Source organism: Perca fluviatilis, chromosome 6, assembly GCF_010015445.1.
Source record: "Perca fluviatilis chromosome 6, GENO_Pfluv_1.0, whole genome shotgun sequence".
Taxonomy (NCBI): Eukaryota; Metazoa; Chordata; class Actinopteri; order Perciformes; family Percidae; genus Perca; species Perca fluviatilis.
In genome coordinates, this window is record NC_053117.1 from 31565415 (window position 1) to 31593012 (window position 27598).

General features: G+C 39.7%; 1 protein-coding gene across 1 annotated transcript in view; it reads left to right on the forward strand.

The window, feature by feature from the left end:
- Positions 1–4627: 4627 nt before the first annotated feature.
- Positions 4628–27598, forward strand: part of dapk1 (death-associated protein kinase 1) — a 90226-nt gene continuing 67255 nt past the window's right edge. The window contains 1 exon segment of the mRNA XM_039803081.1: positions 4628–5484. Within this exon segment, the coding sequence (XP_039659015.1) occupies positions 5381–5484 (104 nt within the window). The 5' untranslated portion in view covers positions 4628–5380.

Sequence of the window (27598 nt, forward strand, 5' to 3'; positions counted from 1 at the left end):
AGTTGCATAGAGAAACAAAATATCATGCTAAAAGTGAAGTAATATTACTAGGCAAGATTAAGTATTAGAGACATGAATCATATAAACATCTACTGTACAGTATGTCAGTATAAAGAAGACAATTTAACATGAATTTAGACTGTTGATAGCAGATTTTGCAAGACAAGATCAACTATATAGTGTACAAAAAAGAACAGAAGATGAAATACTGTGTAATATGTATTAACTATGCTAGTTATTTGTAAATCATAATCTCTGCCTAACAAAACCACAACATCAGGCAGAGCAATGTGTCTCCCGTCAGATAAATGCTGTTTTATACTTGTGCAGCTCACCCCCAGCTGATGGTGTAATAACCCTTTAAACCACAGCAGTAATATCTCGACCACATCCTGATGTTTCCAATTATTATTGTGTAATATGGAAAGAATCTCATAGTGCTGCAACACAACAACAACTGAGATTTGTTGAGACATGAGAAGGGAGCTGTATTAGGGCTCAAACAGTACATGTTCCTGTTATTATTTACGTAGGCTACTCACGCAGTTACATGTGCAGTATGTAATACAATATTATTCATGAGACTGCTCTTATGCTGACAGTCTGGTGCATAGGGGCTGTATCTTGCATCAGAAGAAAGCTTTTACTGTGCTCCATCTATGGTCCAAAAGAGCACATTTGTGACCATAAAGAAGATTGAAATGACAGGATATTTGGTGCAAGCTTCATGTTGTTAGACCACACAGATTGATGCAACAAGGCAATTCGAGTCCTAAATTAAACGCATATGCATGATAAATGAACTCTTCGGAATATAAAGGATCTAACACTGTGTATGAATTCACTAAATTATTTATGACTTTTTGATTAATGTGTTTAATATCTTTGTCCTGACCCTGTGCAGTACCTTCTGAATGAAGGAAAATTAAAACATAGCAATAGGTTGTCTTTATCTTGACCTCTTGAATAATTTGGGGCTGCAGCTTATATACCATTGTACCATTAATTACGTCTTATTATTATATAAAACAAAGAGTCTACAGCCATGCTAGTGGTTCTGTGAGACTGTACTTAGGCGCAGACATTTGAGCTAAATGCTAATGCTAATGTCAACATGCTCACAATGGTGATGCTAACATCCTGATTTTATGCAGGTGTAATGTTTTACCATGTCATTCATTTAGGTTCGGCATGTTAGCAGGTTGACATTCGCTAATTTGCACTTAATGTCACTGAATTCAATTTTGAACCTAATAGTGCTATGTACGAAGTCAGAGTATCATCAAAGTGATTGCAATTCATCCTGAGGGGGACAAGAATGTGTGCCAAGTTTTATGGCAATATATCTAATAACACAGTTGACATATTTCACAGGATGAGGGAAAACGTTGTTGTTGTTTTCTTTTTTGTTTTTTTAACCTGCTGGTGGCAGTAGAAGTAAAGTCAGGGGTTCACCAAAGTCAGTGGGATTTGTACTCTGGGAACCGTAAACGTCTTTACAAAATTTCATTTCCATCTATCCAGTAGTTGCTGAGATATTTCAGTCTGGATCAAATGGTAGACAGACCAAAATTGCCATCCCCATGCTGCTAGCCGGCTAAAAACCATCTGTCCCTCTGGTTGTAAGCAAACATCTGTGATGGCAGACATCATTTAATGTGTGTCTTCTTCAGCTGCTATGTGTCAGTTTTGCTGATTTCTTTGCTAAGTGCAAAAGTATGTGGTTCAGCTGCGCCACTAAAGCAGATAAATTAATCTTAACATCACAGCCCCTTCAGAGCTCAGTGTGTTTAGACCTCTACACCAACTCATTTTAAGGCAAGAAGCCCCCACTAACCATAGTTTACCCCCTGTAGTGCATTATCTTAACAATTTTGATAACTTATTAATTGTTTAAGTGATTAAACAAGCACAAATGCCAAACATTTGCTCGCAGTATTTTGGGGTTTTGGACAGTTGTTCTTCAACCCCTGTACTTGAAATACACTTACGCATTTCCATTTTTGCTACTTCATACCTCTACTCCACTACATGTCAGAGGCTTTTTACTGCACTGCATTAGTTAATTTACAGATTAAGATTTTTCTCACAAAACATATGATGAGTTAATAAAATATCACACATTTGTTTTAGGTTAAACTACCAAATAACATTGTTAAAATATGCTCCACCTCAACCAACTACAACAAGAACTACTTTCAAGTTATGATATTCCAATAATATGATATGGTTTAATGCAAACAGGTGCTATTTTTCTGAATTATGACTACTTTTACCTTTAATACTTTATGTACCGTACATATTGCCAACAATGCTTACATATTTTTTATTTAGGTGAGAGTTGCAATGGAGTTATAATATAACGTATTCTAATACATAAAGAATTGCAGTTTTTACCTAGTAAAATCTGAATACTTCACCTTGTGTTTATAGAGTTTATGATGCCGCACTTATAGTTTTCTGACATTTATTAGACAAAAAAAAGACAGATCAAGCAGTAATGAAAATAATAAATATAGCTGCGGATACAGTATGGACTCAACCATAGATCTCATATCTTTACAGTGTGCCATCTGAAGGGGAGCAGACCAGATCAGACATGATGGTAAAACCTTCACCTCGAGTGAGCATGTACAATACAAATCAAAGTCATAATGAGTCTCAGAGAGTGAAAGGTCAGCAGGGGCCCCCTGCTCTAATTTGTAAGGTTTGTTTCTCAGTAAATTCAACTGGGTGTAACCTGCCTATTTCCCAATGCATGCTGGGATAGGCTTTAGCCCCCCGCAGCCCTGAAGGAGATAAGCAGCTTAGAAAATGGCCCGATAGATAAATGGATGGATCATTTATTCTCACACCCTGAGATCATCAGACACAAGGAGGGTTTTATTTTTTTCCCCACCAAACCATCATAACCTGGCTCATTTGTGCTGTATTTACAAATTGCTTCTAGCTTTCTCAGAGGCAGACACTGAAATGTACTGGATCCTGTTTGGCATACTTTTAGTATGTGTATCCTTTAAATGTTGCACCTTGAACAAGTGAGAAGCATTTAATAGCTTCCAGGGTTGTCCACAACAGTCATCGTGTGAAAAACACTTCAAACCATCAAATCTGGCTACCTGTTTAATTAAGCATCCGCCTAAAATACAAAATTGTTTTTTTCTACATTACAACACTAAAAGCTCAAATATGTTCAGAGATCCTTTGTGTTTATTATCGTATATAATAAAGGTACTTTATTGTCACATACGTGAGGGGAAATTCATTCTCTGCATTTAACCCATCCTTCAAGGGAACAGTGGGCAGCCATTTACAGCGCCCAGGGACGAACTCCAGATCTGAGCCAGTGCCTTGATCAGAAGGCACTGACTGGAGAACCTAGTACATGTTTTTTGAAACAAACTCCACATAGGAAGGACCTGTGAAGACCTGGATTCGAACCCAGAACCTTTTGCTGTGAGGCCACAGTGCTAACCATTGGGCCACCATGCTGCAAAATGTGAAATGACTTGATAAAACATGAACTGAATAACAATAGACTCAGGCCATACTACAATGTTTAGTGTATCCTTATAAAGACAGAGCAGATTGTGCAGATGGTCCCAGGTCTACATGTGATCTCGATCTACTCCTCGCGACAGGAATCAGCATCATGTTGCAACAGAGAACCGAATCAAAAGACCAGAGAAGTGAGGATAAACATGACAACATATTGAAACGTTTACATTAACAGTTGTCTAACAATGTTTTTTGTTTTTTTTAAGATCGATATTTTATTATTTTTTATATGTTTGAACATACAGAACAGATAAACACAATTGAACAAGAACAAAAAACCTCTCCCACCCCCCACCCTCTGCGGTCTTGAGGATCTAACAATGGTTTTGTAATCATCTTGAATGTTATCAGGCAAATAATGTTTTACATAACACAGTATTGCTGTAACAGCTTTATTCACTGTAAAGGTGAAGAAGTTGGGTTGGATTTGACAGTTTTGCTTTGTGAATATGATGTTTCCCAAAATGAAATAAACAACTGCATTATAATTAACATTTTAATGACACAAAATCTCTTATGTACAAATGATCTGCTAAACTGTGATTCAAATAAAAGTGAAAGCTTTGCTGCCCTCGTGCGACAGAAGAAGCTCCTTCAACTGACTTAAAACGATGTTGCTTTTAAGGAACGTAAAAATACAGTAATTACGACTTCATCGTTGAAAACCCGTTTTGCTCAAATTTCTTTAGGCAAACAAATCCCATTTTTTTCAGTTTGTGTACGACAGGATAAAACAACTCTTGACTCGATTTTTGATTTGTGATTGTCTGGTGTTAGCGTTGTTTACTATACGATAAACCAGATAGAACTCGAATAGGTGCAACGTATTTTACCCAATATCCCATAGACTTTGAACGCATCACCAGGACCAGACTGTCTTCTACATTGTTAACGTTGATTTCTCCCGTTCAAGCCAGCATTTTTGTCTTCCGTGAGCCAAACCGGGGTCACAGGCTCCCACAAAACGCATGAAATCTCGGCTACGTTTCTCAGCGGGACGTACACCGGCAAACTGTAAGATACTTTACAGTGAATTCATACAATTGTAGTCAGTTGTCGGGATCAAGAAAGAGCCAGTGACGCTCGGAATTACAAGCTAACGTTAACCTTAATGTTCACGATTCTGTATATTTCATATACGTTAACGTTAACGAACAGGGGCGAGCCGTGGTTTTAATTTAGGAAAATCTTAATTGTTAAGCTTTTAATATAGGGTTTTAAAGGTGTGACATTTTAGGAGACTCTTAAACAGTGTTAAACACCTGTCCGGGTCATTATTCGAAGACGATATGACTTTTATACTCAGCAGTCATTTCTTGCTGGACTGAAAGGAGGAGACTAACGTTAGCGTGTTACCCTTCTTATATACTGTCTATGGTGTTACCCATGGCTACCCCAAGCTTCCATGGGGGGTATTTGCATTCCTAACCAGCCGGTGGTAATACACGTATGGTTATATTACTATTCTCTTTAATTCTGGCAGCTGTTACAGCCCAATAATTCAAACGGGTGCCTGGGAAATTGATAGAGATAGTAGCTAGGGTCCGGGAGGAAAGATCAGCTCCAGGAGTCGTGACGTCGCCCCGGAGGAGCAGGTTCATTGCTCCGTCAGTTTTTGGCTTCCTTTTGTTGACCGAACGCCCACCTTTTTCCAGTCAGGTTTCATAGTCGAGGTTTAATGGTTTATTCTCCCCCCCTGTTGATGTCTTTTCCCACTTGGTTCGGAAGCTCTGACATGAGGAGGATTGCTGGCTGTAACCCTGCCCAGACCGGAGGCTGCTGGTAGGGATGGTGCCGCTTTGAAGAGGCTGTTTCGGAAGACATGCCTGCGGTCGGGGGCAAAGGGAGGAAGTGCCCGGACAACATGACTCTTTTCAGCCAAGAAAATGTTGAGGAATTTTACGAAATTGGAGACGAGCTGGGAAGGTACGTTTTTATTTTATATCCTTATTCCTAATGCGTATGAACTTCCCCTTTTCATGGTAGAGGTGTGTGAGAAGGAGGGCGGGGAAATACCTTATCACATCTCTAAATTTGCAGGATTATATTGAACGTTTCAACCCATCTTTTCAAAGTGCAAGTCCTTAATATATGTTTCGATGCCATGCTGCACCCACGACTCTGCATACAGATGGCTTTAGTCTACAAACATACACTAATGCATGCTCTCATTCAAGCATGCAGCTTGACATGCATCCCCCAACTGTGAGTGCGTCTGATTAATGCAGTCCATAATGCATCATTGTCAGTGATGAAGAGGTTAGCGTCTGTAACTGTTGCTGCCTCTTTCTGGAGATTTATTGCAGGAGGGTGCCAGACGGTATCATTGTACATCTTTACAGGGAGAGGATTTACATTATAGCACCGCCTGCTTTTATTTCAGCCAGACTGTGTTTGGTCAAAGGTGAAAGCTTGACAATGGGCATGAAAAGGTTGAATGTAGACGACAATACAGGTGTTTTGGTTCTTGGGGCAGTTTTTTTTTGTCTGGAAAGTTGCTCAAATGACAAAGCAGGGTGGTCACATTACTGCTGAAGAGTGATATTCTTGATTTGCTGTGCTGTCCTGTTAAACATGAAACCATAGTGTCAAAACTGGTGGCTGTCTTGTTTTCAGTTTAATTTCACCGCTGCATAGATAAAAAAAACAAAACAACTGCATTATATTATAGGAGAGGTGGAAATAACACAAGCCGGGGGGGTGCATTTATCCTCACAGTAGATCGCAGAAAGCTTCTCAAATGACTGTCAGAAACATGGAAATGGATCTCCGTGAGTTTCTGGTTATCAAAGTGACACATGTACTCCGTGTTGGCAATAATCAACCAATTGTTTTCTGCTCTCCAGGGCCTGTCTGGCAACACTGCTTCTCCTATTAGTGCTCACCTTCCAGCACTGTGGTGGGGGAGAGCTGAAGTTGCTGTAGCTGCTTCACTCTGCTACTTTGGTAATAGAGACGGTTGAGGAGCTTTGTGTAATGGGATTGAATTTCTGGCTGGACGTAAAGAGACGGCTATGTGAGTGTGATAGTCTCATTTGGTCGTTGCTCCAACACCAGGATTCATTCTCTATTGTAGTATGATTAGGACAGATAGGATTTAAAATTGGGTTGTCTACCCTCATAGTGTGATGATCGTGGACTTTTCAACATTAAGAGTGTTTAAGTGGGCTCTAATGGAAAACAGATCCAAATAGATTATTGTACAAGTCTGTTTTTGGAAGGATTTCATTTCTTTATGGAGTTATGTATGACTTAGGGGAGCTCAAGGCTGCTGCATGATATGGAAAAAGACATTTAGCACAGCTTTCGCCTGGTTAATCTCTAAAACGCTTTCAGTTGATATTCAGTATCAGCCTACTTTTAAAAATACATCTGATAATATCTACTCATGAACAGAAATGAATAATCTGTCAGTGAAGGGCATGTTTTGGATTGGCTAAAAAAAGGCATGCACCTTGTCTCCGGCTTGAACTGGACAATGGGCCTCATGTATGTATTTCAAATTTTGTCTTCGGTTGAGACTTTTTTAGCCTCTACTGTAACTTCATGTCAAACCAATCCTTTTTATTTCTCTCACATACAGCTAGGCCTATGTTCTGACACTAAGTTGACAGCTGTATTCATATTTTCTACCTGTTTCAGTTCGCCTAGTACAGCTACAGACATTGCTAAGTTTTCTTCAGGGCTTCATTTAACTTTTGTGTTAAATTGTAATAAATGAAACCTGCCCATAAACGTTCCAGAAACAGGTGGTGTTATTATAGTAGTTTGAGGACAGTGGTCATGCTTATGATCAAAACTCACGAATGGGCACCAGCTCGTGAACAGGTCACACTCCTGTTGAAACGAGAAATGTATGGCAATTTTTTTCACTTGTTCATTTACTGAATCCGACTTTTACTAACACTTCTACGTCCAAGGTTTAAGATACCATTATGAAAATGACTAGCAATATTGTGGCGTGTTAACAAAAACATTTTCAAGTATTTTCTGATGTGCTTTAACTTGGATTAAATTTGGTATAACCAGTTAGTTTACAATGAAAACTGGTGTATCTGTCTATTTATTGGCCAGATGACAGTGGCATGACCTGCTGCGTAATGCTTTGCACACTTAAAGACAGAGAGTTTTTTGATCTGACTGTACTCCAGGCTCTCGACTGTGGCTGGAATTGGAACGAGGCCCATTTGTTTTTTCAAAATTGGAAATCACCCAAGCAGGGACTTGAGACTGCACTGACACCGCTTGCTTTGGTGTGCAGGCAAGGTAGAACCGAAGGCTGGTGAAGCCAAGCATTTAAGCTTTAGTAGTATCTACAGCAGCTACAGTGAGCATGCAAGCTCAGTATTATGAGGAGGAGGGTGTGGAGGAAGCAACGTAGCTGCAGAATATAGTAAATACCGCCAGAGGAGATGTGTAACGCTTATTTAAGGTTGAAGTGTGCAGTCTGATCATTTCTCAAAAGTGTATATTTAGCCACTGGAATCACATGCTAAGGCTATAGTCTTCACTATCCAGAATGATTGATTCATCAGACCTTGATTTAACTGCCTTATGATCTGAACCAGTCTTTCTCAGTCTTGTCAGTGGTGTGTGTGTGTGTATATATATATATATATATATATATATATATATATATATATATATATATATATATATATATATATATATATATATATATATATATATATGTGTGTGTGTGTGTGTGTGTGTGTGTGTGTGTGTGTGTGTGTGTGTGTGTGTGTGTGTGTGTGTGTGTATGTGGGATAACTAGCCAGATTTCTTTACCAATCCTCCTGAGGTGCAGAAGGCCAGAGAATTTGAATTACTAGAAATGCAAAACGCACGTCATTTAGGGAACTGCTAGAGTCACATCAGGTTAGCTGTTGTGCCTCCAGGCGAGGTATCAATTTGTTGCTGCATTAAAGAAAGTGTGATAATCCCAGGCAAATGCACCAGTGGTCAAATTCTCCATTTTGAACTGTGTCCAAAAAATGGCTTGTTAGGCTATAATCCCAGCTGTGTTTTAAAGGGCCCCTAATAGAAATTGCCACTGCTGCTGCTCTCCTCCCAACCCCTTTCTCTAATAAACCCAGCACACCGCATCTGTGCTCAGTTGATCTCTCTAATTGCCTCACAGATTGGCAGAAAATTCTCACTTTGGGCCCTGAGATCAGCAGGGGAATTACTGAAGACATGGTTACTGGCATTTAAAAGGAACTCCTATTTGATACCTCTTCAAAATGATGGCTAAGTGAAAGGAGAAGCATCATTGAAGCATTTAAGGGTTTCATAGTGGTGCTGTGTTGCCTGGATGTGAGAGGGCAGGGATAAAAACACACTATCAGGGTTTAGGGCCTCTTTAGCCTGCAGTTGAGGAACCGCAGCACAGCATGTACTACCCCCTCCATACCTAATATTTGTTGTATAGTTCAATAAATTGTGCTAAAGCTAAATGAGTAGTAATTTAATAATCGCAGATTAGTTGATTAAGATTTGCTGCTTTTCTATGTTTTATATCGCTGTAAATTAAACATCTTTGGGTTTTGAGGTTGATCAGGCAAAAATAAGCTGTTTGAAGAGTGAAGACGTCACCCTGGATTCTGGAAAGCATTCTCTTACACTATTTCATAGACCAAACAATTAATCTGTTAATTAGGAAAACTAGCTAATTAATCGATAATGAAAATAATAATTAGTTGCGTCCCTAATAGATCTATACAAACATCACCAACACCATTATTTGACAGAAAAACTCTAAACTGAAACCAATTACATTCTAATGTGGCCAAGCAGCTCTCAGATGGCTCTCTCCTGTCGTTTGGGGATGGGGGAAATCTGGGACACCATACAACCTTTTACAATCGAGTATTTTTCCATTGCATTCAACAGAAGAGAAACCGCATCACGTCAGCAGTGGACGACACCGACTGGCTGATATCTGATCTTTTGAACAAGCCATTATCAGTCTATAATATCAGCAAAGTAACTTTTACATTGGTCTGACCATAGCATGCAATCATTTAGGATGACCTCAGCTTGGTTCTCCAGCAAAACAGAGCAGCAAGTTTGCATTAAGAAACAGGCTGTTGGGTCATGTGAGTTGAGTTCAGGTTTTTTTTTTTTCTTCAGTTTCCATGTTGTCATTTGTTTGGAGACCCACTGACTCAGCTGCTTTCTGACTTGGATAGAGAAACATGAACTGACTGTTGAATATATTTGGTTTGTGCCTTTAATCTGGTCCACAAAGCAGTTTTACACTGCATATTTTTTGCAGTGCTCTGCCTCTATCATTAGTCTGCATTAATCTGACCGATGTGTGGCTCTCCACCAATTGGCCCTCTTTGTGTGTGTGTGTGTGTGTGTGTGTGTGTGTGTGTGTGTGTGTGTGTGTGTGTGTGTGTGTGTGTGTCTGTGTGTGTGTGTGTGTGTCTGGGTGTGTCTGGGTGTGTGGCTGCCATTCGTAGAGGAGGAGGGGTCGGTGTATTTCAGCAGGGATTCTGCAATGCAAATGAACATAAAAGGCATTAAACTGTGACTGTATTTGGGTTATTCCTCACCTCAAAGACCCATTTCTATGAATACAAAACAGGATTATATGCAAGACATCCACACAGGCTCCTGTATTAAATGGTGATATAATTTAGAATTCATTTTCCCCTCAAGAGACTGCGGGTCTCTTTGCAGACCATTAAAAATATATCTACAGAATATTAACAACTGCAACTGACATGCTTTTTTCAAACACACCACCAGCACCAGCTAATGCCAGGCACACACTCCATGCAGACTATGCCCCAGCTACTGACCTAGATTTACCCCCCTACCCTGGATTGCATTATTGGGTGGAGGGGCAGTCTGGGTAGCAAGGGTGTCCTTGATGAGGCCTGCTACTCACTCATCCACCCTAACCCACCCCCCTCGACCCTAGGGAGCGGCAGTGCTGTTGCATAAATGCAGTGTTCCCTCCAGTCCAAGGATTTGGCTTTCAACATTTAGTTTCAGGTTATTCTATTATTCATTAATACTGTGTTTAAATAACGGTTTATAACAGCTTTGATTTGAAGTAGTTTTATAATATCCCACTGGGAGAAGAGGAAATACAGAGTTTACACAATGTGACTAAATTGTGACATCATTTAGTAGTTCCTATTTTGACCCCCAGTTGAATTAAACGGTTTTAATCTTTAAGGGTTGTCACCTTCCTTTTTAAGTTGATTCCTGTTTTGCCTAGAGCTACTGGAGATAATTGTAATACAATAGTGATTTAATGACTTCATGAAAGCTTGTATATTGGGTCACACTCTAATGCAACATTCTGTAGCTCACAGGAGGCGATAAGCTTTACATTTTTGCTGTAACTTAGCAAATCACTTGGGACTGAAGATGTCTACAAAACATCTGCCCAATGTTTATTGTTGGCATTGGCGTCAGATGTGGGGTCAGGAGGTCAAACAGAGAATTGATAATATGGAAAGATGCCATTGATAACAGTCGTGGTAGGATAACATCACAAGACATCTTTCTTTGGTTGCCGACTTCCTGCGTGCATCCTACATTTTAGTCATTTAGTCTGACACACTTATCTACAACACCCAGTGCAGACGCTTCAGTCTGTATCGCCAACATTGTGTAGCAATAGCAAGGAGTGTATGTGTCAGAGAGACATGAAGATATTCCTGTGACTTCAAAATCATCACGTAAGAGAGAAGTGCTAGAAAAATATAAATGAGGAAAGAGCTAATAACAGTGTACATTTTGCTTGACTTAAAACTGAGTGGAGAAGTAGTTTATAGTGGAGAAGTAGAAGTACTGGCTGACAGTATTCCTGCAGGGTTTGTGTTTGAAGTCAGACTTTCTTCCTCTTCTTACTCCCTCTGTCTTATGTCTCGAAGGCCAGCCTGTTCATCTCTGTCTGGATGACTTAAGCCTCGTGATTGTTCCAGTAAGACTCCTCAAATTGCGGTCATTTTACGACTCAAATTGAAATCTTACTCACTTGGAATGTTCTCGAGGAGCGTAATGAGTTATTTTCAATTAATCTCTGCAGCCTCTGCAGTCAATGGAGGATAATTGGATCCCTGCCAACTGTGTTAGCGGGTGAATGGCGCGTGTGTGTGTGTGTGTGTGTGTGTGTGTGTGTGTGTGTGTGTGTGTGTGTGTGTGCGCGCGCATTTGGGGGTGGAGGGTGCGACAACCCTTTGTGGTCAATTAGGAGAGATCTGCAGGCAGTCAAGCATGGAAACTGAGGGGCTATAATCGTTGGGAGAAAGACAACTTTCCCCATTCTGTCTTTCATCCTCCTCGTATTACTTTTGCACTCTTGATTACACTCTCTGTCACACTCACAAGCTCTATTCACCTCCAATTAACAATAATGAATCTGATGACTGTATAAGTAAACTGTACCTCGGTCATGGCAGATGAGGTTTCTTCCCGTTAAAGGGGAGTTTTTCCTACCGCAATCGCCTTGTGCTCATGGCGGAATGTTAGGTCCCTGTAAGTAATTATTTTTTTTTAAGATTATTTTTTGGGGCATTTTTGGCCTTTTATTTTGACGGGACAGCTGATAACATAAAAGGATAGAGAGAGGGGGAATGACATGCAGCAAAAGGGCCGCTGGTCGGAGTCAAACCCGGGCCCACTGCGTCGAGGAGTGAACCTCTATATATGGGCGCCCGCTCTACCAACTGAGCTAGCCGGGCGCCCAGGTCCCTGTAAATTATTTTTATTGTCTAGACATGATGAGTATTGTCTAGGCATGATCTATATAGAAAGTGTCATGAGATAACCTCTGTTGTGATTTAGCGCTAAACAAAAAAAATTGACTTGGCTAAGTACTGTACTACTGTACATGGAGCTTTTTAGTCCCAGAATAGTTGAATTTGGAATAGTTGATCAGAAACAAAAGTGAGAAATCTTATTCTGTTTGAAAGGAAAGGGGGCTGTAAACATTTTATATTGCATTCAAATGTTATAGTAAAATTTAATTTATAGTAAATTTGTTATGTAACACTCCTTCCGATGTGTTATTTTTTGGAATATCTATTCTCTTATCACACATGCTCGCCCACTTCATTTGAAGACATTTGTCTGGGAAGATGGAGCACTCGGTGTCAGACTATATTTACTTGCAAACATGAAGCAGTTAAAGTGATATGGCACTATAAAACCGGATTTCATAACTTTAAGTAATGTCCAATTGATTATAAACATTTACACACTTTTTTGTTTAAAGAAAATGTTTTGGCCATTTTAGGCCATTGTGACCGTACAGCTTGAGAAGTGAAACAGGAGAGAGAGGGAGAATGACATGCAGCAAAGGGCCACAGGTCAGAACTGAACCCGCGGCCGCTGCAGTAAGGACCGAGCCTTCGTACATGGGGCGCACGCTCAACCAGGTGAGCTATCCATGCGCCCCAACCATGTACATACATTACGAAATATGTACTTTGCTGTTTTCTGTGGTTTATCTCTGTCTTACTCGGAAAACTCCTCAAATGCATAGAAGGTGATGCTTTTTGTTAGGGATGCACCGATTTATCGGCAGAATATCGGTATTGGCCGATATTCGCGTCGTTGACCGCCATCAGCCTATTGGCAAATAAGATTGTATTCACCGATGGCAGTGGCCGGTATTTACGTGTAATTTTTTCTGCCACAAGCAAGACTCGGTCCTTGATAACTAGGGCTGGGCAATATATCGATATTATATCTATCGTGATACGAAACTAGTTATCGTCTTAGATTTTGGATATGGTAATATCGTGATAAGACATAAGTGTTGTCTTTTCCTGGTTTTAAAGCCTGCGTAACAGTAAAGTGATGTACATTTCTGAACTTACCAGACTGTTCTAGCTGTTCTATTATTTGCCTTTTCCCCACTCAGACATTATGTCCACATTACGGATGATTATTTATCTAAAATCTAAGTGTGAAAATATTTTGTTAGAGCGCCAATTGTCAACCCTACAATATCGCCTCAATATCGATATCGATATATTTGGTCAAGTATATCGTGATATCTGATTGTCTCCATATCGCCCAGCCCTATTGATAACTACGGAATTTGAGAAAGGGAGAAAATTCCCCATGGACAGCGCAAAAGCTGAAAAGATTACTAATAAGGTGATTGAGTTGATCGCATTAGATGACCAACTGTTTTGAAGCCTACACACAGCCCAACAGAAGACCCAGGCGTTTTGTTGACGTTTGTCTCCCTGAGATGTACGACGTCATTGCTACACACTTTCATGACCTACTTGTGTGAGTATGCTTATCATCACGGCACAGTGGATTGACAAAATGTTTAAGTAGAACTTAAAGCAGTTAAAAGATTCTTGTCATTGAATTGGTCATGTTAGTTGTATAGCAGGCTGGCTAAAAGGGGTTTTGAAGCAGTTTTTTTTATTATTTGAAAGAAGATATATTAAAGAGTCTTAAATTTGTATGGTGGCCAAATTGTTATTTTCATGATTAGTGCATCCCTACCTTTTCTGTTACTACATAGAAGCAGCTTGGGCTGGGCACCGAACGTCGATACTTTTATGGCACTGAAAAAATTATAAATCTTTCGGCGCCAAATTTCGGTTCCAAAAGTGTCTCAACGCGTAAGCGCAAGCTTATCTGTCCTCTCTGCATACTGACAGAGAGCAGAGACACACACACACACACACACACACACACACACACACACACACACACACACACACACACACACACACACACACACACACACACACACAGAGAGGTGGGGACGGAGTAAACTACGTCGTCGGCTCTGTAGTTTTGTTGAAGTCGCGGCGATGCCGATAAAGTGGTTTCAAGTGTGGTTACAGTTTTTCAAAACTTCACGCAGACAGCGTTTGCTGCGATGTGATATTAATGGCGAGCTGAAAGCGGTCACGGTGCTGTTGACGTTACACTTCCTCTTAGACAAGCAGGCACAACGGTGGTTTCTCTGCCCTGATGACTGACTGACAGGCTGAGCTTGCAAGGCAAGGCACTTTTAATAAGTTTACTCTGAGTGAGCAGTTTTACCAGAATATGTTTATTTTGATAACTGTTTTGATTCACAATCAAGGTGGAAAATAAAAGCTTTGTGTTTAATGTATTTCTCTTTTTCTGTGTGCCAATCTGACGACCACATTCTGCTTCATGACGAATCATGCACAAGTTGAAGAGGCTGATGGGATAACATGTCACTGGAATTGTACCTCGTATGATTTCATTTGATTGGCTGATTGCTTGATTGAATTATTGATTTATTGATTGATGGCAGTTCATGTTTAGATTAACAACGTAGGAACAAGGAAGAAGCCTACACATTTTCCACACATGCAACTTTAAAGTGCAAGAATTTGGACACCCTTTTAATAGTAGCTTTCTGCACTCACTTTATCTTAACACTTTAAAAAAAACTTTTGTCGCCTCTACACTGATGGATTAAATGTTTTTTGTGAGGGTTTATATTTAACCGAGAGAATTCGAAGCCATATGAGCAGAATATCATCAGCCCCAGAGGTATTAAAGATCATTGTTGAGAAATTCTCTGAAGGCTTAACTGTTGTAGGCATCGATATATTAACTTAATCCTCAGTCTGGCTCAAGTTTGGCTGCCTGAAGCAGTGCAGACTGAATGTCTGTCTGATTTCGGTTTCTTGGCATTAGCTCATGTAAACATCAGGATCTGCACTGAGCATCAGTCCAGTGGAGGTAACAAACCCCAGTCCTTAAAGGAGGCAAAGTAAAGCTAATCACAGTGTATACATCTTCGATTGAATTACTGTCGGAATGAAGAGGTCAGGAGGTGACCTAAATATGCCTATTAATACGGACATGTTCAGCTGGTCAGTCATGGCTGTTATGAGTAGAAGTGAACCCAAAGAGGAGGGGTCAGCTTTCTTTAGTTGTTTCATGTAGCGCACCTAGCTGCAATGCACAGAGTACAGCTTGCGCTGCGTTAAGACAAAGCGATGCGTGAAATCAATCTTGTGTAGCTCGAAGTGTTGGCATTCTTGCGTGGAGCATATTCGGGGTCCAAAGCTACAGGTTGGCTATGCCAGTTGGCCTGGAATTAACTGAGGAAGTGCACAATGCACCAAAGTGACTGCTAAGAGTTTTATCGGCTGCTTAAGAGTTTTAGCTTTCCCACTTTTCTACTTTTACTCTGTTTATTTCTCTCACAGTCTGTATAGACTCATCAGGCAGTTGGTTTCAGTAGTGCTGCTTGATTATCGATAGCATTGAATTATATCATGCCTCATATAAAGCAGACCTAGTTAAACACACCGTTAAATCTAGGGATATTGGATGAACCACATGTTCTGGACCTCTTAGACCTCACACAATTTCATGCCAGACTTTTTCTGTTGCTTGTTTTTAGGTGGATAAATGTTGTTGTTCTGAGTTGCCTTGGCAATATTCATACTCACACAGTCTGTTGTGTTTGGTTTCATTGAAGCTCCTTTCCTTCGAGAACAACCTTTTGTGTTGTCTGTGATGGGCTTCTGCTTTGAGATAATCGAAATAAATGGCAAGGGCTTTCAAAAGTCATCGTCAACAAGTTCACTCTAGAGGTGAGGAAATTTTACCCTGTTATGTCGCAGTCATTACCACAAATCATAAAGGGCAGTCATCATTTAGTTTTTGAATGTCAACTTCTGCCTACTTGTCATTTTATAGATCGTCTCAAAATAACATCATCAACATCAACTCCGAAAGTCTTTGCTAAACCTACAAAACCAGTCTGTGTGCCTGCTGACTTTCCCTGAGTCATGACAGAGTTAACAACCTTGAAACTTGCTGAATGTCAGTTTCACCAGATGTACGTATAGGGGCCCTGTTTTAAGAGCAAGCAAAAAATACAACAGTAGACGATAGATGGCCCAACTGAAGCACCAGCAGCCCCCCCTCCTCACCTTCTACCCCCATCTCCTTGGTTGTCAGTCCAACGGTCTTTCACTTCTCTCAATTTGTATGCACAGCCTGATATCAATCTGGGTTCTGTATGTGTCTCTGTCTTTCTTAGTACTTCTTTTAAGCTAACTGAGCACATTAGTATACACAAGACAGGTACCCAAAGCTTCACCCTGTTCTGAGGGCTGTCTGAGAAACGCTCGGTAATGCTGAGCATTGATAACTGTCAAGTATCGAAAGTTTAATTGTCTGATCAAATTTATAATCTTGTTTACTTATATTTTGATTGGAGACTTTTTTTGCCTGTTTTAGATATTTAGTCACACTGGCGGCAATGTCAGTCCGTTTGTTCACCATGAAAAATATCTCAACAAATATTGGATGGATTTGCCAGGAACTTACATGGTACCCAGCAGATAAATCCTTCTGACTTCAGTGATAACCTGACTTTCCCTCTAGCGCCACCATGAGGTTGACATTTCAGATCATTTGAGGATACCAGGATGATTATCTTTGCATCCATCTACAATGAAGAATGTGTTTTTCATCCACACCTGTGTATCTTTAATAAAGTATGCCATAATAATGCTGTTTTGGGCTTGAGAAATCCTTTCAGCAGTGAAAAATGTTTGGTAACCATGGTGGCTGTAGATCATAATCAACTCTGAAGATGGTAAAAGAAACCTTTCCCATCTCTTTACCTCTAAGCACAATGTATCCATTGTTGGCACTGCCTTAAAACCTTGGAGTTAGGGGAGGTGAATGACATTCCTGTGACATGTTGAATGGCTTTTCACTGTGGCTACTAGACAAGGGCAAACACTGCCTGCCTCTCATTTAGCTGTCTGTCAGTAATCCGTCTGTCAGTGCTGTTGCTTATAGTTTTTGAACCTGCAAGTGTGACTCCTCCCTCCTGAGTTCACATGTGGCTGCCAAACAGCAGGGAGTTGAAAAAAGTCTATACACCTGCAGAGAGATCTCAAGTCAGAAAGTCCCATAATCATTTATTTCTATAGTCCCAGTCATGTCGGAGGTCTTAACAACATTGACTCAATCATTGAAGTATTGTTTATTGTTGAAATATAAAAATGTTGCAGTGGTTACTTTAGTGTAATATACCATGAGCTAGTGGTGTTCTGGTGGCTGATGGCTTTAACACTAATTGAAGAGGCAACCCTCTAGTTCTCAAGCCAAGTCTTTACTGACTGAGCTACTGCCATTTAGGCCTGCACGATAAATCGTTATAAAATCGCGATCTCGATTCACCCCTCTTCACGATTTCACTTTTAAATTGACTTCGATTTATTGATTTTTTTCTCGTTCAATTAATTTATTGAAAGCATTTGACATTGACATTAACATGTTTTTAATTATGTAAAGACATGTTCAAGGAGTTAAGATAGAGCCTGTATCAGGGCCAAATTTAATTCGATGTATTATATGTCTCTATTTTTGGTAGCTTGCTGTACTTAAATGGCCAGTATGTACTTTATTTTCTTTATTCATTGAAGCTTCTATGTTTACAGGCTTGTGGTGATGCGCAATTTGCTATAGGTGCCAAAAAAATCTATGTTTGGTACTGCTAATTTGTTTTGTCTTGTCATGGTTAATGTGTGCAATAAACATTACACTTCGTGAGAAAACAATCGTGGCAGAGAATCGTGATATCAATTCTAAGCTAAAAAATCTTGATTCATATTTTTCCCCGAATCGTGCAGGCCTACTGCCATGAAGAAGAAATGACTTAAACAGTTAATCGATTAACTAAAAAGTTGCAGATAAAGTGTCAACACCTGTTGAATCGATTAACGATATTGATAAAACAGTTGTTTCATGCTTTTCATGATTACTTTGTTTCAGTGATGCAATTTGATGTTTGTGGGCTGCTTGCGCATTCCCCATCAATGGTTCTCATTTTTAATATTGTGGAAATATATGGTTGGTAAACAGGAACTGAGGTCTTCCAGTGTAGCTCAAACATAGTTTTGCCAGGCCAACCACAGACTAGTAGTGTCCGTTGCCATGGCATTAGGACTATCAACTAACTTGAAAAGGAGTTGGGGTCCGACCAAGGGGGTAAGCCTTGCTTCAGAACTTGAACCTCCTATGGCGCCATTTTGATGCTACAAAACGATCACCTCCCGTTAGCATTCCATTGACTGCCATTCATTTTGACATCACTTTGACAGCGAATAACTTTACATCTGAAGCATTTAAAACACTATTTGTCCATTGTTTATTTCTAAAGAAACACGACAATGTATAAAAGGCTCCATTACCTTGTATCTCACATTATGGCTCCGTAGCAGACGTTTTTGTAAAAATAGGCTAACGATTGTGTCACATAGTAGAGGAATTACCGTATAGTACAGGAGAAGCTTGCAGGCAGTTTCGACTTACATGAGCTGTTTAGGTTTAATTACTAATGTTAACTAGCATTTTAGTTAGCAATAATTAGCCTGTGCCTATGTTATCTCCTTACATATACCTACGCTCTCCATCTCTGCAAGATTGAGAATGATCGAGATTTCTCTTGGCACAGCTACCAGAAGACTTACAACTTTCAGACCCGTTGCTCACGTCACATTTACTTTGTCTCTCTCAGTTGGAGGCTGCGCAGTAACGCTCAGCGCTCACCGAAAAAGTGCTTCTAATATCCTTCACTGGTCTCCGTCCAGAGCAACAGGATCTGTTGGTCCATTCTTATATACTGTCTATGGGTCCGACAAACCTCCGTCAGGACATCCTGACAAAATCCATATCTGTACACAAACACTCACACGTGCTGTTCAAGCCCACCCAGGATTGTCTACCGCACTCTTCCTTCCTCCAACCAGCGCTGGTTCCTCTGCTCAGTCTCTGAATCCTGTTGCCGTGGTTACCCTTCCGCTGTACACAATGGCATGGTGGTTGCATAATGTTTTTCTGGCGGTGCAGTTTGTGGCCCACACTACAGCTGAGTGGGCAGGGAGCACTCTGAGCCGCCCTCCCACACTTCGCTCCATGCTAATGAAAAGCTTGGCCTCACCGGGGAGTTTTCACACTGAGTCATATCGGACAGCAGAGCGCCTGAGAGCCTATGGTTGCTATCCTGCTGCAAAGGCAATGTCCTTTTGGCTTCTCAGTCATTAGTTAGTTTGACATTTATGTCTGAACCTGGCTTGACCCAACTGGCTATAGAAACTGACCAAACTGATGTGAAATTTGCATACAAGTACACAATAAGATAAGATAGATTTTTATTATCTCGAAGGAAATTTGTCTTATGCATTATTTTGTGTGTGGACCACTATTACCTTGTTGGATTCTCAGTGAATTTGTTTCAGGACAGGTGTTTGTGAAGTTTGAGTTTGGGAAGATTGCAACTTGTTATTACCAATGATCAATATCAAAATAATGATTCATATGTTGAACTTATATAGATAATATTTACAATGTAAACTCCATCAGACACAACGCAACAACGTTTTCGTATACTAAAGGCTGAAATGGCTATGACTAAAATAAACTATTTAGTATTTATGAGTGGTTTGCTGTAGCTTTTAAAGGTCCCATGACATGGTGCTCTTTGGATGCTTTTATATAGACCTTAGTGGTCCCCTAATATTGTACCTGAAGTCTCTTTCCCAAAATTCAGCCTTGGTGCAGAATTACAGCCACTAGAGCCAGTCCCACAATGAGCTTTCCTTAGGACGTGCCATTTCTGTGTCTATAGCTTTAAATGCTATTGAGGTGGAGAGAGGGAGGGGGCAAGGTGGAAGGTGGGGGTGTGGCCTTGACCAACTGCCACTTTGCTCGTTTGAAAACCATGATGTCTCTCTCTCTCTCTCTATCTCTCTCTCTCTCTCTCTCATGGGTGGGCCAAATTCTCTGGGCGGGCAAATCAGAGAAAGGGGAGGTAATCTTGCTCCTTATGACCTCATAAAGAACAAGATTCCAGATCGGCCCATCTGAGCTTTCATTTTCTCAAAGGCAGAGCAGGATACCCAGGGCTCGGTTTACGCATTTTTAGCCACAGTGGGACCATCGGCAGGCTGGGGGAACTCATATTAATGTTAAAAAACCTCATAAAGTGAACTTTTCATGGCATGGGACCTTTTAAATAAAATTGGTCGAAATGTACATTACGATGAACTTGAATTTTATTTTTACTTAATATTATATGAAAGGCACTTAGGAGATTATCCACGCAAATTTTCGGCCGGCCTTTATTTATTGGTGTTGACCACATCCCCAGCCACTATCAGAGGCCAGGCTTTTAATTGACTATGAAAAGTATTTCCTATAGCCCACAGTGACCACTACAAAGTGCTTGTTTTGTCTGACTAGGAGTACAAAACCCAAATATATTCAATTACACAGACACAGACTAAAAATATAGTTCCAGATTAACGTTCTGTCAGTCAACTAATCGATTTAATTGTAGTCTTAACTCCATGTTTTCATGAATTGAAAGTATTAAAAAGTTGCAGTCAGCAGCCTGCTTTGTAGAGCACAGAATGGGAGGTATTACAGATTACTCATTTATAATTTGTCAGCAGTATGTAGTTTCTGTTCTGGTTTTTATCTGCTCTGTCATCTACACTTACCATTTCCTTTAGCACATGTACCCAAGATATATCAAATGTAAAGGAAGTGCTCCGAGCTGTATCATCTCCAGTTTCAGACGGGTAAAATTATGTGGTGAATTTTGGCACCGACAAAGAATGGTGTTCACTGCCCTGGGGCTATATTCATCCCCCATGAGCCAAAGACAATTTAATTAATTAGAGTAGCAGAACTGTTACTGTAGTGACCGGGCATCTTTTCATGTGAAGATGTGGAAGGAAAATAAGCATGACTCAAATTCTCACAGGTGTATATTGTTGGAAAACATGGTCTTGTGGTTGTTAAATTTAGGTGGGTTGAGTTGTTTAGGAATTCAATTTAAAACAAGTAAGGGACCAGCTATCGAAGTTAAAAAGCCTTTGCAAAGCCGTTCATGGGAAGTTAGTAAAAAGCAGCAGTAAATAACTGGAAAATAACTCTCCCTAAATGTGTCATATTTTAACTCTCTCACTTTGTCTCTAGTGTTTGCTCTTCTAAGTGCCAAGCAATCTTGGCAGCAAAGACGATTTTTATCCCCATGAAATATTAATCTCTGATTTGAAAAGCAAAATGCATCCCAGCACATCCAAGGTTTATCAGACTGCCTGTTTTCTTTTGGATTGTCATCAAAACACTTGGCTGTCCTGTTTACACCTCAAGCACATCACCAAATCTATAAAACCTGGCAGCTGATATGTTTTCCATTACATTTGGACAGATGAGTTTCACTGTTTTGCTTTTTCTATACGTATGGGATCACTTAATAAGTCAAGGACATTCCCTGCAAAGTGAAAAGTCAACAAACTAATGAACAACTAATGGACTGGCTGGCCTCAGTCTCTAAGTGCTAATTAAAGGGGAGTACAGTTACAGTATACATTTCAGTTTACGTGAATGAAGTGTTTTTACTTGTTTGCCCCCATTTGTTAAAGTTGTAGTATACATATTCGCATTTGTGTTTGTTAGAGTGTGTAAAAGAAATACTTTATTTCATCAGAACATTTACAGTTTCTGTCATTCACCTAAAAAAAAAACTTTTTTCCCAGTAAGCAGTAGTGAGGTTGCTAATTTTCTTTTGAACATATTGCTCTGCTGAGAATGGCTGTTATTGGAGTACTGCAAAGTGTGAGTGGGCACATTCAAGCCCTTTAGGCGGAAAGAAGTGGAATAAACGCAGTGCAGGCAGTTGAAAGAGAGGTTACATAGTGCTGTTATTACACTGTAACTCCCTGTTTATTCCACTCACCAGGGACTTTGGGTTTAAACATAAATTGTGGAGTAATACAATAACATTACAATTGTAACTACTGCGGGCTGTCTTTTAGAGACCTATGAAAAGCCTGCCACACTTGCCGGCTCCCTACCAGACTGACATGGTGATGATGACTGATCAAATCAGAGAACCATTGGGCTGCATAAAAGCTGCTTTGTCACAAAGCTGACAGAGATGGAGACTTGTGCCAGATTACAACACCTCACTTTTATCAGATGGCTGCATTATCCAACCTGAAACGTAGACCGGTATTCAGTGACATCAAATCCTTTTGAGTACACCATCTCCAGAAAGCATGTGAGACCAGAGAGCAGGTTTAATAAGCAGATGTGAGGCAGCGGTGTAGATCAGGTTTTCACTGAGATTATCACACTGGGATGCAAAAAAATGAGCATTAGTTAAAGACAATTAAGGAGACGCTAATAAAATCATTGTTTCGTTATTTTGTCAATATTCTATCTTAAACTATTTTATTACTATTTGTGAGTCAGCGCTGTTGGTGTTCTTGAAAGCATACTTTAAGACTAAATATAGGTGGAACGAATTGAAGCAGAGGACACCCCTTATAAATGCACTTCACTTACCACAGACTGTGAAGACGCTAATAATTTCACTGTAACTGCGTGTGACTATTAGCACTGATCTTTGTGAATTTGACTGTTTCTGCAATGAGGCTCATTTGCATAGAAAGGGGCCAATTTTGCGCCAAATGTATGTATTACCTACATGCAAATGGCACAGGAGCCCTGAGATGCTATTTGCTTAGCAGATCAGTTAGGGGAGCATTTCCCCCTTTGCGGGTGCTTTGAGAATTTAGTAAATTTGTTTCTGCTTCACTTATTTTTGCAGGTTTAGTGGCCGCAAAATCCTTTTGTGAATTCGCCCCTCGTTTTTTTCCCCTCACTTGTGTGTCATCCTCCATCAGTCCATGTGCATCAGTATCGGATTTGACAGAGAAGCTTTGTGTGTGTGTGGTGTGTGTCTTCCTGGAGCTCTGCTAGCCTGCCTGCTATTGTACTTCACACTTTTCAGCTTTTCAGCACCCTCTCCAATTTCACAGTAGTAGTGCACACAGAGCCAATCAATAGCTGGCTCACAGTAGTGTAAGGGAGTGATACGCACTGTAGTACTGGCCACTATAAGACAAGGACAGTGTTTCTTATCCTTCAAAGCTAAATCAAATATCAGAAACTTGAAAATGTTTACCTGATAACTACGTCATATGTGAGGAAGACATACTTTTTTCTAAGCTTTGGCCTATATTGTATGTGCATGTTATCAAGTAGTTAGTCGATCAGAAAAAAGCATCGCCAATAGGGGTGTTCCATATCCATATGATATGAAATAATTCATATTGTGATAATAGCAATATTGATGATAAAAAAATTGTCTGTTAATTTGACAACTGTTTAGATAGCACTTTATCGTACTATTTATATTTTATGCTGAATCTGAATCTCACTCTGAGTTGTTTTTTTTGTTTTTACTGAATATTTCAAGGCAAACTGTTTGAAGCTCATGCTGACATACAATTATAACACTTTTTTTGTTGCTCTTTTTTGTTGTTCGACCACACCACAGCACTGAGACGGCTCTTGTTAAAGTCTTTAATGACATCCACTTAAACACAGATAGTGGCAAAATTTCAGTCTTAGTATTACTTGATCTTAGTGCTGCATTTGATACAGTAGACCATGACATATTGCTTGACCGATTGGAAAACTGGGTTGGTCTTTCTGGCTCAGTACTAAAGTGGTTTGAATCCTATTTAAAGAATAGGGACTACTTTGTGTCTATAGGTAATTATACATCTGAGCATACAAACATGACGTGCGGAGTTCCCCAAGGCTCAGTTCTGGGGCCTCTTCTGTTCAACATCTACATGCTTCCACTGGCTCAGATTATGGAAAACAACAAAATAACTTACCATAGTTATGCAGATGACACACAAATTTACATAACCTTATCGCCAGGGAACTATAGCCCAATACAACAATTAAATATGTGCATTGAACAAATTAATGATTGGATGTGCCAGAACTTTCTTAAATTAAATGAAGAAAAAACGGAGGTGGTTGTTTTTGGAGCAAAAGAGGAACGATTGAAAGTCAGCGCTCAGCTTCAAACGACAATGTTAAAAACAACAGACAAAGCCAGAAATCTTGGTGTAGTCATGGACTCAGACCTAAATTTTAACAACCACATTAACATAATTAAAAAATCAGCATATTATCACCTTAAAAATATATCAAGGGTTAGAGGACTTATGTCTCAGCAAGATCTGGAAAAACTTGTCCATGCTTTTATCTTCAGTAGACTTGACTACTGTAACAGTGTCTTTACAGGTCTCCCTAAAAAATCAATCAGACAGCTGCAGCTGATTCAGAACGCTGCTGCTCGAGTCCTCACTAAAACCAGGAAAGTGGATCACATCACTCCAGTACTGAAGTCTTTACACTGGCTTCCAGTGCCTCAAAGAATTGATTTCAAAATACTTCTACTGGTTTATAAATCACTGAACGGTTTAGGGCCAAAATACATTTCTGATCTGCTACTACACTATGACCCACCCAGACCTCTCAGGTCGTCTGGGACAGGTCTACTTGTTGTCCCCAGAGTCAAAACTAAACAGGGGGAAGCAGCGTTCAGTTTTTATGCTCCACATATCTGGAACAAACTCCCAGAAACCTGCAGGTCCGCTGCAACTCTCAGTTCTTTTAAATCTAAGCTAAAGACCTATCTTTTTGATGTTGCTTTTCTTTAAATAATCTATTTTATTAACTTTAATTTCTTATACTGCACTGTAACTTTTATTCTTATACTGCACTATCAATTTTATTCTTGTTTTAATTTGTTTATTAATGTTTTAAAATTGTTTAAAATTGTTTTCTAACTGCTCTTTAATTTTTTATGTAAAGCACTTTGAATTGCCCTGTTGCTGAAAGTGCTATACAAATAAAGCTGCATTGCCTTGTAGGTTCTTGAAAGTAAAAATAAAATATTGTTCAGTATTTTTTTCACATCATAAAGAATATCTTATCACAGATAAACCCTGAAATATAATTTTAGGACCATATCGTCCATTCCTAATCGCAAAGTATTTTGTTAATAATTTCAGGAATTTAGTCAGCAAAATGGTAAACTTGTTCTGCTTCCATCTTAAATAATGTGAGAATCTGCTGCCTTTCTCTGTTTAATATCATTGTAAATTGAAAATCTTTTTTTGTACTGTTGGTCCGGCATAATTTTACAATTTAAAGATGCTACGTTGGTCTCCAAGAACTTGTGATAGGTGTTTTTCACAATTCTGTCACATTTTGTGGACTTGATTTCACACAAAAAATTTATCACAGACAGATTAATCACTAATAAAAATGATCATTAGTTGCAGCCCAAGCTGTTACAGACCAAGTGAGTCACATCTGAATTTTTAAGCTGCCTGTGTTGCCCTCTAAAATAAAAGTAAAGTATGCTGCTCCGAGAACAAGGACATTCCGTAAATTAAAATTGATGAAACACAATTTAGTAGCTAAAATCTAAATTAAAATGTTTTTGATTTTTGTTGGGCCACATTTGTATTCAAAACAAGACGGATTTCTATTTTAAATGTTTATGTTGCTTAATCTTTTCCCAGCTGTCTAGTTTCATTGTCCTCCCAGATATTTTGTCTAGGCTAATTATTAGCATATGCTCCTGGTACTGTGATGTTCGATTTAAATTGGTCTCTTAAATTTAAGTTTTAGTGAAGAAGTTCTAGACCTGATATTTGACAATGATCGGAGCAGCATTCAGTTGTTTATTTTAATGTGATAAAGAGTAGATGGAAAATTATGAACTTTTGGGGAGGATTCCCTGTTGGCACCCAATTACATTGTATGTTGTTATACTAAATGTCAGTCTTTAGAGCCAGCAATGAGTCAGCTCTAATCAATGAAATGACAGCTGCATGGTGACGCAGTTGCTCGAAGGGTTACTAATTGCTTTGAGAAATCATTGATGTAATTGTTCTGGTTTGGCAGCTAGTATAACTGTAGGGGGAAGCTACTTAAAGCTCAGATGTTGTCTTTAAGATGCTGCAAGAAAAAGGAAGTATGTGTTTTATACACAGAAACACGCAGTCTTCAACATGTTGGACTGTGCGGACGATCTGCTCCAAGCAGGGCTTTTATTTTATGCTTATACATTCATTGTGAGGGATATGGTTTTGGGGGTGTGTGTGGGGGTGGTGGACTTAAAATGCCATGATATACATACATTATACTCCCACAAGTGTAGGCTGTATTTAAGAGGCTGTAATGTATAGATGGATTATGGCAGGATTGAGGGCAAAGATTAGAAGGGGGAGTATGATACCTTCCTTTTCCAGCTCAGCCACCATAGAAATTATTCACATATTAGATATTCTGCAGTAAATGATTTACATCTAATGCTGTCCAGACAAGCACAAGCTTGGTCTTAGAGAAGAATTGGTCAGGCTCTGTCTGGCACGAAGACAAATGTTGCTAATGGTAAAATACCAGGTTTATTTCCTGCATTGTAGGGCCAGAATTGCAGATGTATAAAGATATCAAGGAGATCCTAAAGCCAGCTGGAGCATGTGCTGAAATCAATTTGTGTGTGTGTGTGTATGTGTATATGTGTGTATATGTGTGTGTGTAAAGTAGCTGTATGTGTGTCATCTTCAGCTGCTGTCAGCCCAAGCTGTGCCAGACACTGCGCATTCACGACCTGAGCTTCAGACTGCGCTTGTTATCACCCCATTCTCACTGAGGAAGCTGCCTTCTCAACACAACCCCGTGTCTACTTGTAAAGCAAAAAAGAAAGAAAAAAATGCACATAGTTCTGGTTGACCTTTTGTCTTGGCATGAATTTGATTTTCAGTTACTGGCATCAATATTTTGTGTTTCTGGGCTGCAGAATTAATTAATTTGTAAGTCATTATGTCTAGACCAAGGTTGCGGTGTTGTGCCACAGAGTGTTGAGTGACTCCGACCAAACAGTTACCTGAAAGCTTAGCTATTATCTACTTGAGGTGTCACAATCAGTGTTACCTGGTGTAGTCCGCAAATGGGTCCGCAATACTCGAGTGTTTTCAGGAAGTGATTAGCCACTGTAAAGATGCTGATCGTCTATTAGTGCTTCATAACCTAAAGGGCAAACGTTCCTATCAAGCTGTTTTAAAAGGAAGAAGCTAATGAAACAAGACAAGATGCTGTCTTATTGGTTGTATTGCTTGTATAAGCTTGACATTATGTGCATGAG